A 12,521-nucleotide genomic window follows, 5' to 3' on the forward strand; every position below is an offset into this window, starting at 1 on the left:
AAGTCTATAAAACGTATGTCATTAGATCCAGTTAGTGCACTAACCTAATCTCAAAAGAAGTTTACCACAGAAAAACAACACTCCTCTGATCACTTTTTTCATCTCTTTCTGTTCAGCCATTCAGAATTTTCTCCAAAAAATATCACAAGGACATCTGCACATGATCTGTTTACATGCCCAGTCACATCCATAACAGGGACAAAGTATGCCTCTGTCTTGTGGTGAGTTTTTAGAGCAGCTGTTTTTAATTTAGACTTCATCTGCCCAGCTGGATTTCCTCTAGCAACTCCAAAACAAGACTGTAGAGAATGATTATTGAGAAAGCAGCCAAGACGCATCACTGTATCTGTGAAAATACAGATGCACGTTGCTTGCGACACTAAATGGATGCCAGATTGTAACATCTGACGATGAAGCTGATTGTAATTAAATAATTCAAGCTACATTCCTTTTGGATGAACTTTGTTTGAGCCCTTACACCTAAATTGCCAAAATGAGAGCTTGGGAGGGAAAATTATGCCTGGAAGGAACATGTGAATATCGGAAAATAATCTGAGAAAACATAAAAGTAAAACATTGAATAATCTTATTTATTAAAACGAGTATCCTATTAAATTTACAAAACCAAAAAGGTGTATTTGTTTACGAGCAGTGCATATGCATATCTAAACAGTTGTCTCCACCTGCTGGAAGTTATTAGTAACTGTTCTGAAATGCAGGGTACAGGCTTGTCACCAGTACATTACAAAACAGACTGGGAAATACTAAAAAGTGGTTTCTTTTGGAAGGGTATATGTCTTATTGTGTCATTCCCATTGATGACTGTTTAATTTCTGTTTGAAGACACAGTCTTTAGGGAAGTTTTGCAGGCAGGCGAGTTAAGCAGCCTTTCAGGAAAGTCAACTTTCCTGGTTCATATAAAGGAAGAAAAGAAACTCAAAAATAGAGCAAAGATGAGTAAGGTGTGCTTAATGCAGTCAAGCAAGCCTGACACTTGTGTTTTGACATCTGATGTTCTTATTATATGTGTCCAGACTATTGTATCCTGCAAAAAAAAAAAAAAAAAAAAAAAAAACAAGACACTTCATAGCACATTTCAACCGTCATGTCATCTAGTCATACCAGATAGTGTCAAACTGCATGTTGACAGTAAACAGTAAAAGCAAGGTTGCAGAAGGACAAACTTACATAAATATCCTTTTTGTCATAGCTATACAGCAGGATATACAGTGATTTTTTTAAATCTATCCACACATCATATATATTTCTAAAGAATCTATTTAGTGTTTGTGTAGTATATTTCACTATCTCCGCCCACTATTGCACAAATAGCACTATTTAGCTATTTAGCTATTAAAACGTTCAAATTCATAAAACATATTTGATTAATAACACTAGACAGCGTAAATTAAATGTTCTATTTAATAAAGTTTAAATTAACATCTGAATGAGTGAACGAATTACGGTTACCCACTGCATAGACATGTATCCAATCAGAGTTGCGTATGTAAATTTACAGGACAGGTGCGCAGTGAAGTGAACCTGTTTAATACAAAACTTGTAACGAACAGTCAAATAGGTAAAGCACATGATAGCAAAGAAGACGGAGCCGGGTTAATGTATCGGAACTTACTTTACCTAAACTTATATATTACCCTCGGACACGGAGACTATTTTTAAGCAGCGTCTAAACATTATGCTTCTATTTGTTCGCTTCAAATGTTAGACGTCTTCAAACTCCGAAATTCTCGCATGGATAAAAATACCGCTGAATGCTTGTGGGACCATGAAGTTTAATAGATAAATGAAAGTAAAAGATAGACGATGATGGAGATAGATTCGGTGAGAGTCGAGTCGAGTCTGTGGATCGGTAATAAGCGGTACAGGGCTTTCCTAAGCGGATGGTACTTCAGCTGGACTGAGATCGACAAGAGGAACCGGGAGAAGAAAACAAGTACGACATTCATTATCTTTCTAAACACACCTGAGGCCCTAGGTGCTGATGCGATCTAAATGCTGTAGGCTGCTCACTAAATTTAACAGTTGTTTGTTATTTAAATCAGATAGCTTGGTAGAAATGTTTGGTTTATATCTTGTTTCTACATTTCGTAATCGGTTAAAAAGCTAATACGTGTACTAAATATCATATTGTGGGTGTGCTTAGGGTGTAAGACAAAATTACATGGTAAAGAAAGATCCTGTAGGGACAGGTAGTAATTGTTGTTATTTAAATGTTATTTGTTTTAAGTCACTATTATATGTAGAGGAGTAACGCAAAATCATTTAAATGCATTAAATTAATATTCGATTAAAGGCGCACTCGGTCATTTTTGATAATTATAAACGTAATGAATAGCACTTTTGAGAAATATAAAAATTATGTTTACTTACATGAGATAAAAACTCAGTCTTTAAAAAAAAAGCTATCTATAAGCAGGTCGCCCCCTCTTGGGTGCTGCCATGTTGACATCACATGACCAGCTGTGCTTAATGGACTGTGTTACTAATATTATTAACAGTATTCTTTAATATTATAAGACAAGTCAAAAGCTTTTATTTTTAATAAGTAACAAAAAAAATTAATAAATAATAATTTGCTAATAATTACTGGTATTGGGATGAAGAAGAGCCATTGAAACACAAGTGTGCCATTAACATCAGTCATCAGACGTCAGTTGTTTAAAGTCACTCTTATTTTAGTAGATAATTAATTGCAATGTAATAATTAAAATGCATAATGTAATTTTCCATTATTTTTGATTAATGGCACATCCAGTAATTTTCTGCTCATTATAAACACTTTGCACATAGAAATAAATAGCACTTTTGAGAAATATAAAAATTATTTACTCACAAGATGAAGCTGTCTTCTAAAGAAAAAGATGACTTTTGTACGTAATGGACTAAGGTACTGATATTAATAACAAAAATATGTTTAATAATTTAAGAGCCCAAGTCAACAGCATTTACTGTTAATAAGTAACAAGAAAAAAAAATATTAGAATCATTTGCTGTTAGTATTTGGATGAAGAAGAGACTTTAAATATAAACAAAAACTTATGATCAAAAACATACCGACTGTACCTTTGACACATCAGTTGCTTATATGTAGATGATTAACCACCATATAATGATTTGATGCTGAGTTTATCATTATTATTAGTTTAATTATTGACAAGAAATAGCCTATAGAAAAATAGTCATACTGTGTGCGCCATATATACATAGTTCTATTTGAACTTAATTTATTTGCATTACAATATAGATGTGGCAACATAATCCAGAGACAGAGTTGGATTGGATTTAATAGAATAATCCAAAAACATATAAGTGTATTGCTCAACGCTCAGCTGATGAATGAAAATAATGATTAAAAGTTACTTCCTTACTGGCAATTTGTCTTTGTCTGCATTCTAATGACCTCAAAACGAATTGAACAGCACCAGCCAGGCTTGACAATACCTTGAACATAATAGACTTCTGCATAAAAAAGGCCTGAATGGTGGAATGTTTCTTGAGAATATGAGAAACGGGTATTTCACTTATGCAAGAGTGTAAAGTGTCTGTCCATTGTTCTTAGTTTCAGTGCCAGTGTCAGAGGTGATTGGGGTGAAGGAAGGTCGAGTCGAGATCCAACCACAGAAGAAAGTAGAAGACACTGACCTTGATTTTACATGTAAGTTTCTGAAAGGGAATTTTTTTTTTGCATAGGGATCAAATACAGTGATGTTAGACTAAACATGTTTTCATCTTTTTCTTATCACAAAAGTATTCTATGTAAAGCGCAGCAGCAAAGGAAACGGTATTGGAGCACCGAGGAGTCTGGGCAGGACCCAGTTCTGCTGTCCAAGCCGGGATGTCCGGGATAAATGGATCACTCAACTCCGAATCGCACTCAAAACCCACAGTACGTAAAGCGGAAAATAACATCCAGACTCATATTCTCTAATGACTCATTAACGTCTCTCCCTTCATCTGCTTCTCCATTATCAGGCCCCTCGCGTCCTCACAGGTTGTTGGTGTTCATTAATCCTTTCGGAGGAAAGAAGAGGGGGAAACAGATCTTTCACTCTCTAGTGGCCCCTCTGTTTGAGCTGGCTGGCATCAGCTCTCATGTTGTGGGTAAGATACTGAGACTCTATCTGTGCCGTTCAATAACTGAGCAGTTATCAAGTGTCCCCCCGCTTGGTCTCTGATATGCGGCGCACGTCAGGTAGTAAGGTTCTCAAGTAACATCCGTAGATCTTTATCAAGACTTTGGAAGAGGGCTCAATTAAGTAGCAAATTTATATAACCGAATGAAATTGTCACAAAATAGCATGTCCCTTTACATTATTTATTTATTTTCGATACTGTTTTTACTTTTTTTTTTAGATATTGTTTTTATTTTTTTGTGGTTATTTCATTGTTATATATTTTAAAGGGGTTATTTCATCATTCTATAAAAAATTGTTTTCTTTATATAAAATTGAGGTCAATAAGATTGTTTTTTAAATCTTTAATCAAGGACTCATTAAATTGGTTAAAAAAGTGACAGTAAATACTTTCGTAATGTTACAAAAGATTTCTACTTCATTTTAAAAAGAAATGAAGATTTCATATGAAAAATTCTATTTCATATACAGTTTTTACTGTATTTTTGATCAAATGAATGCAGCCTTGGTGAACATAAATTATAATTAATTTATTTAATAAATAATAAATACATTTAAAAATCTTAAAAAATGATGGGTCAAAATGATAGATTTTTCTTTTATGCCAAAAATCATTAGGTTATTATGTATAGATCATGTTCCATGAAGATATTTTGTAAATTTCTTACCGTAAATATATCAAAGTGTAATTTTTGATTAGTAATATGCATTGCTAAGGACTTAATTTGGAGAACTTTAAAAGTGATTTTCTCAATATTTAGATTTTTTTAGCACCCTCAGAATATATATATATATATATATATATATATATATATATATATATATATATATATATATATATATATATATATATATATCTGTGGTGTGTGTGTGTGTGTGTGTTAAACATGTTAAACATGCAAGGGAAAAGTATTATTTATATCCCTAGCATGTTTAAATTATATTAATTGCATGTTTATTTATTATTAATAAAAAATATTTATGATTATTATTTTATTATAACAATGTTTTTATAAAAAGTATGAAAAAAGTAATGTTCATTTGTCAATAATTGTTGGGGTCATTTAATGTAATTTAATAAATTATATTTCTGGACTGGTTTTGTGTACTAAAAATTCATGCAAAGAATAACTCTCTTATTTCAAAAGATCAAGCAAAACTAGGTTTCACATTATATAACCTCATTAAAAACAGATACAGAGCAATTTGAAATAAAACTGAGGGATGTTTCTTGTTTTTAGTGACTGAACGAGCAAATCAGGCCAGAGACTATATCCTGAAGAAAGACTTAACAGGGTTTGATGGGTAAGAGATTTTTCAGTGGTCATTCCTTATGAATAAAGATTCAAGAATTTATGGTAACAATGGTGTCTTTGTAATAATTCTTGTCACATGTGCCCTGTCCTCCTTATTTTGTTGTTAAAGCAGAAGTGTTGCCTAAATACCTGTAAGGCTATCATAAAATATGCATCACTATATTTCGATCAAGTCTGCTCATAATACTCCATATTTAGGTTTTAGGAAGGTTATTAAAAGATCTTGTGTATTTTCAGTCAAATCTTTTTCCCTGTTCAGAGTCATATGCGTGGGTGGAGACGGCATGTTCAGTGAGCTGCTGCACGGTGTGATTGGACGAACCCAGCAGGAGGCGGGAATTTCAGAACACGACCTGACTGTGATGCTGCAGCCATGTGACCTCCACATTGGCATTATTCCAGCAGGTGAACGTTTGCATAGCTCCGTGACTGACATGTGTGCAGAAGAGGGTGGCGATTGTGGTCTGTTTATAGCACAGATGCATGGTTTAGATAGAGAGAGGAGCGTTAGTTTACCTCCCTGTGTTTACTCTTCTCCACAGGCTCTACAGATTGTGTGTGTTTCACTACCGTAGGCATAAATGACCCTGTGACATCAACGCTGCACATCATCATTGGTAATCTGCACATCATCTTTAACAGAAGTCAAATATTTCCGTTTTTTAAGAGATATAAACAATAAAATGTCAGTCAGGACTAGACTAAATAACTCAGTCTTTTTCCTTTTTAACTCACCAGGAGACTCTCAGCCTCTGGATGTGTGTTCTGTCCATTATCAGTCAACACTGGTGCGTTATTCAGTCTCTATGGTGGGCTATGGTTTTTATGGAGATGTTTTGGCAGAGAGCGAGAGGCACCGCTGGATGGGCCCTCTCAGATATGATTATTCAGGTATATATGATGTAGTATATTACTATATGCAAATATAGTTTAGACTAAATACTGATATGTAGGTCAACGCTTATTACTTACCTTAATACATATAATCATATTTGTGAGAGGAGAGAGAGACCTCAGTCCCATCTCTGCTCATATTGCCATGTCTGTTTGCTCTGCTCGTAGGTTGTATGGTGTATTTGTGTAACAGGAGCTATCCGGGACTAGTGCAGTATCTCCCTGCTGATTCCCATATCTCCAGCCCAAGGGACAACACTCGCTGCCTCTCAGGGTAAAGATTTGCATTCGTCTTTTTACCTGGAAATCATATTAGAAACATTTTATTTGCATATATAACAGTGAAATGATATTTTTGCATATATAACAGAAATACAGTGAAATATTTTTCACGCAGAAATTGCTAGTAAATTTTAAAAGAAACAGCAAGTAATACATTGAGGTAAACTTGAAATTTTGAATATATGTTTAATATATAAATACATTTTTATTTATAATTGTTTTTAATGTATTGAATACTATGTTATACAATTTTTATTCATACTTTCTTAACACTCACAAGTGCCTAATGTCTGTAAAATTGCCTATATTTAATTATGTTTTTATTTTATTTAATTTTTACTCAAATTTTTTTTATTTTTACAAATTTTTAATAACTTTAATAATTATTAATATTAGTATTAAATTTATGTTATTGTTTAAATTATGAAAAATGTTATGTTTGTTTGTTTATTTATATTTTTAATGTATTCATGTTTCATACTAATTTGTTTATCTTTTATTTGTTTTTATTTTTTTAACCTGTATGTGGAATTACATGCCCATGAGCAAAGATAGCAGGATTTAAATTGCATACTTTGTGGGGTCTTGCATCAGCCAGATAACCGCTATTGAGAATGGCAGTCTTCATGGATAACGCTGACCAGCTTTTACACAACAGCTCCAACAAATGTTTAAAAGCATGTTTGCCTGTGTAACTGCAGGTGCCGAGTATGTTCAGAGAGCAAAGAGAGGCTGTTCCCCCACTTTGAAAGCTCCAGTTCCCTCTACAGCACTAATGTGAGCCAGTACAGCAGAGAGTTAGAGGGTAAGACCATCTGCTGCCTGTTTGTATAATGACTGTCTGTGTCATCTCATTAGAAACCTATTACTGGGATCACACTGTGCTGTGTGTCTCTGTGGGGTTCATATGTTGTACGTCTGTATTTGACCGTTGTCATGTAAGTACCTGTGCTTGGGTAGACCTACAGTACAAAGACATTATGCAGTTATGATGTAGACTATGATTGTAGGATCTTGAACCTTTTATTGTTTTAATCTCAGGTGAGTGGGTGACTGTTGAAGGCAGGTTCAAGTGTATCTCCCTCACCTGTATTTCAAGCTCATGTCCACGGAGCCCAAAGGGTCTTTCGCCGTCTGCTCACTTGGCCGACGGGACAGCAGACCTCATCCTGGTGCGAGAAACGAACCCTCTGGGCTTTCTCACGTATCTTCACAGACACACAAACACAAAGGATCAGGTAAAACCAAATGACATTCAAGAACACAAACTCTCAGCTAAAAGTTAAATCAGTCAGAAAAACAAAACTTCTATACTTTCAGTTTGACCTGCCCTTTGTTGAAGTTCATCGTGTCAAGGCTGTCCGGTTTTCTCTACCCCCTGGAGAAGAAGAAGAAGACGAGGAGGAGTATGAGGAGGGTGATCGAGAAATTCAGGCCTCTGCTGAAAGAGTGCTGGAGGATCCTGAGAAACTGAGCAGTAGTAGCACTGCAGGTCGCTCACAGCAGCATCTTGCAGGGAGGAAGGAGAAAGGAAATGTGACAATGAGTAGAGTAAAGAGACGAGGCTTCGTGTGTGGGCCTTGCTGCACTAAACCTCGCTCGATATCAGTCTGGAACTGCGATGGAGAAATTCTACCTCACACCGAGATCTCATGCAGGTATCAATTTAATCCAGTTACTCAGTAGCAATTTACATGAAAAAAAAAAACTCAATCCTGCTATTAATATATAGTAATCACATATTACCATTCAAAATTTTTATGTTTTTTGTTTTTTAAGAAATTAATTTTTTCAGCAAGGATGAATTAAATTGATTAGACTTTTGTAATGTTGCAAAAGATTTATATTTAAAAACATTTTAAAATGCTGTTCTTTTGAAGCATCAATAATAATTGAACATGAAATTAAAGATCGTGTGACACTGAAGACTGGAGTAATGGCTGCTGAAAATTCTGTATTGCATCATTTTGTCAACCGGTAGAGATTTTTGACTATCGTCTCTATCATGGTTACATGCTCATGTGATGCTGCTGTGCTATGTGGTCATGAAAACTTACAGTTTGCACACATTTTAAGCATTGTAGTTAAAAACAAGTTATTTTAAGCCGCTGAAATGCAATCAGCAATGAAATGAAACTCATTTTGCTATATGCACGTGCTGTCAGAGAGACTGTTTATGAGATGCACGCACACATGAAGACGGTGCTCATAGAGCGCAGGAGTTTAACAGAAGTATGAGTTCTTTTTGCCACTGAAATTTCTATGGTATCAAAAATTTTGCAAAAATAACTACATTGTGATATATATTGTTACAATGAAATAAAATTACTCATATTGTGATAAGATTTTGTTCATTTTAGTAAACCTAATCATTTTGTTATAAGATTTTGGTTATAAATTAATAAATAAATTTTTTATAAATTTTTGTATTTTACTGTATTTTCTATCAAATAAATGCAGCCTTGGCTTGCTGAGCAAGGGAGATTTATTTTAAAAACAATAAAACACATTTTTCCGACCCTAGTCATTTGAACAGCACTTTACCTGTTTATTATCTGGCTCCAATGAAATAAGCATATTATATGAAATTTGATTTATGACATCAAGTAGAAGTTTAGCAGTATGAAACCAAAAATTTTGCATCTTCTCAGTTGAATGTTTCCTGATATGACTCTCTCTGTACAGAGTTCATGGCCAGCTGGTGCGTCTCTTTGCCAGGGGCATCGAGGATTCTACAACGCCATGAAACCAATCTAACAAAAGAGATGTGATCAGCCTAACAGATAACATCTTTATTGCACTCTTCTTGAGGACTTCATTGGAAGGGAGATCAAATATTATGTAAATAATATGTATGATGGGTGAAAGTCTTAAAAGGTGAATGTATAAGACATACAGTGAAGCAGAGATGTCATTAAAAGCTTATTTCACATTTATTAATGTGATATTTCAGCCGTTGCTATATTTTCGTGGAAATATCGAGAATAGTGATACCATTAACATATTTGGGTGATGGATCAGTTTTAGATCTGTCTTAATGTTGTTCATTTCACTGATTTTATAGCTTTTTTGCAGAGCAAAAAAGTATTTATGCAATTTTTTACTGCAGTCTGACAGGTAATGTTAATTGTTGTGTCACGTTTATTTAATAGAGGTTTTGCACATGTTGTCTGTCTAGGGGTGGTACATGGGAGTGACATGGGAGTCACAAACAGAGTGAATAACATGTTTTAAGGGAGTGGACTCATTTCAGTCAGCATTCTAACAGCTCAGCTGGAATGTGCATGTACAGGATGTCAATGGGTTTAATGTTCAAAATCATGAATTAATATATATGTGTTTGTCCAAATAAAGTGTCATGAATGTCTACAGAACCTTGATATGCTTAAAAAGTTGTTTTCACTTATCAGATACACCACACACACTACATAAAAACAAACAACAAAAAAGAAAATAATTATTTAATAATATTTTTCTTTTAGAAAAGGGCAGTTATCAATTTGTGATTTAATTAAAAATATTACATTTATAATTAATAAGAAATAATGCCTTTTTATAAACTAAATTATTCCTGATATATTTAATTAAAAATATTACATTTATAATTAATAAGATAACCAGAACAATCCAGGTTTTTAGTATATTTTTTATTGCTACGTGGCAAACAAGTTACCAGTAGGTGCAGAAGATTCTCAGAAAACAAACAAGACTCAGCATTCATGATGTGCAAGCTCTTAAGGCTGTGCAGTTGTGCAATTAGTGGAAAGGGGTGTGTTCAAAAAAAATAGCAGTGTCTGCGGTTGACTGTACAAACTCAAAACTATTTTGTACAAACATTTTTGTTTCTAGGATTTAGCAATCCCGTGAATGACTAAACTAATATTTAGTTGTATGACCACAGTTTTTTTTTAAAACTGCTTCACATCTGTGTGGCATGGAGTCAAACCAACTTGTGGCACCTCTTAGCTGTTATTCCACTCCATGATTCTTTAACAACATTCCACAATTCATTTACATTTCTTGGTTTTGCTTCAGAAACAGCATTTTTGACATCACCCCACAAGTTCTCGATTGGATTAAGGTCTGGGGATTGGGCTGGCCACTCCATAACATTAATTTTGTTGGTTTGGAACCACGAGTTTTACTAGTGTGTTTGGGGTCATTGTCTTGTTGAAACAACCATTTCAAGGGCATGTCCTCTTCAGCATAAGGCAACATGACCTCTTCAAGTATTTTGACATATGCAAACTGATCCATGATCCCTGGTATGCGATAAATAGGCCCAACTCCATAGTAGGAGAAACATGCCCATATCATGATGCTTGCACCACCATGCTTCACTGTCTTCACTGTGTACTGTGGCTTGAATTCAGAGTTTGGGGGTCGTCTCACAAATTGTCTGTGGCCCTTGGACCCAAAAAGAACAATTTTACTCTTATCAGTCCACAAAATGTTCCTCCATTTCTCTTTATAGGCCAGTTGATGTGTTCTTTGGCAAATTGTAACCTCTTCTGCACATGCCTTTTTTTTAACAGAGGGACTTTGCGGGGGATTCTTGAAAATAGATTAGCTTCACACAGACGTCTTCTAACTGTTACAGTACTTACAGGTAACTCCAGACTGTCTTTGATCATCCTGGAGCTGATCATTGGCTGAGCCTTTGCCATTCTGGTTTATTCTTCGATCCATTTTGATGGTTGTCTTCCGTTTTCTTCCACGTCTCTCTGGTTTTGCTCTCCATTTTAAGGCATTGGAGATCATTTTAGCTGAACAGCCTATACATTTTTGCACCTCTTTATAGGTTTTCCCCTCTCCAATCAACTTTTTAATCAAAGTATGCTGTTCTTTTGAACAATGTCTTGAACAACCCATTTTCCTCCAGGCTTTCAAATGCATGTTCAACAAGTGCTGGCTTCATCCTTAAATAGGGGCCACCTGATTCACACCTGTTTTTTTCACAAAATTGATGACCTCAGTGATTGAATGCCACACTGCTATTTTTTTGAACACACCCCTTTCCACTAATTGCCCAATTGCACAGCCTTAAGAGCGTGCATATCATGAATGCTGGGTCTTGTTTGTTTTCTGAGAATCTACTGCACCTACTGGTAACTTGTTTACCATGTAGCAATAAAAAAAAATACTAAAAACCTGGATTATTCTGGTTAGTCACATTGTACTGCTATTATTTTGAACAATACTGTTATTTGGTTATTTACAACACACACATATATATATATATATATAAACAGTAATATTATTAAGTACTTTAAAATAACTGATTTCTATTTTAAACATATTTTAAAATTTGGGCTGGATATACAGAATCATGCCAATCTTAAGTGTCACATGATCCTTCTGAAATCATTCTAATAAGCTGAATTGGTGCTCAGGAAACACTAACATTGTCAATAAATGTATTATTATCACTGCTGAAAACAGGTGTGCTGCTTAATATATTTGTGGAAACTAAGTTACTTTTTTCAGGATTCTTTGGTATTATTTGATTAAATGATTTTTGTTGTTTTTGTGTCTTTAATGTCTTTTTTGTTTATTTTGATTAATTTGAGTAAGATTATTAATTTTTTTAATTAAAGAAAAAGAACTGTAGTGCATATTGTGAATTAGAAGATCCTTTGTACTGTAGTTCCTTATAAATGAGGTGTTTTCGTGAATGAGTTACATTTCATCTTATCTGGGGTTCGATTTTAACAATCTTATAGATAACTAAAGGTTTATGGGGAAAGATGATAAACTGTAACATCACTGTCTGTCGACAGCTGATTAAACATTGATCAACTGCAGGTTATTCATAATAACCTTGTGATGAGATTTAAACCCTGTAATCCTGGTTAATTAATAATAACCCATCTTA

At 34.3% G+C, this 12,521-nt stretch overlaps 1 protein-coding gene across 1 annotated transcript; it reads left to right on the forward strand.

Moving 5' to 3' along the window:
* Nucleotides 1-1,547: 1,547 nt before the first annotated feature.
* LOC109056848 (ceramide kinase-like) lies at nucleotides 1,548-10,024 on the forward strand. The gene is made up of 13 exons (XM_042750022.1): nucleotides 1,548-1,954; nucleotides 3,581-3,676; nucleotides 3,770-3,907; nucleotides 3,994-4,122; nucleotides 5,396-5,459; nucleotides 5,730-5,875; nucleotides 6,013-6,087; nucleotides 6,209-6,361; nucleotides 6,533-6,638; nucleotides 7,348-7,451; nucleotides 7,688-7,884; nucleotides 7,967-8,304; nucleotides 9,332-10,024. Exons 1-13 carry the CDS (start codon nucleotides 1,825-1,827, stop codon nucleotides 9,390-9,392), a joined length of 1,737 nt encoding a protein of 578 aa, XP_042605956.1. The 5' UTR covers nucleotides 1,548-1,824; the 3' UTR covers nucleotides 9,393-10,024.
* The last annotated feature ends 2,497 nt before the right edge of the window (nucleotides 10,025-12,521 follow it).

This window comes from Cyprinus carpio, chromosome B23 (assembly GCF_018340385.1).
Source record: "Cyprinus carpio isolate SPL01 chromosome B23, ASM1834038v1, whole genome shotgun sequence".
NCBI classification, from domain to species: Eukaryota; Metazoa; Chordata; class Actinopteri; order Cypriniformes; family Cyprinidae; genus Cyprinus; species Cyprinus carpio.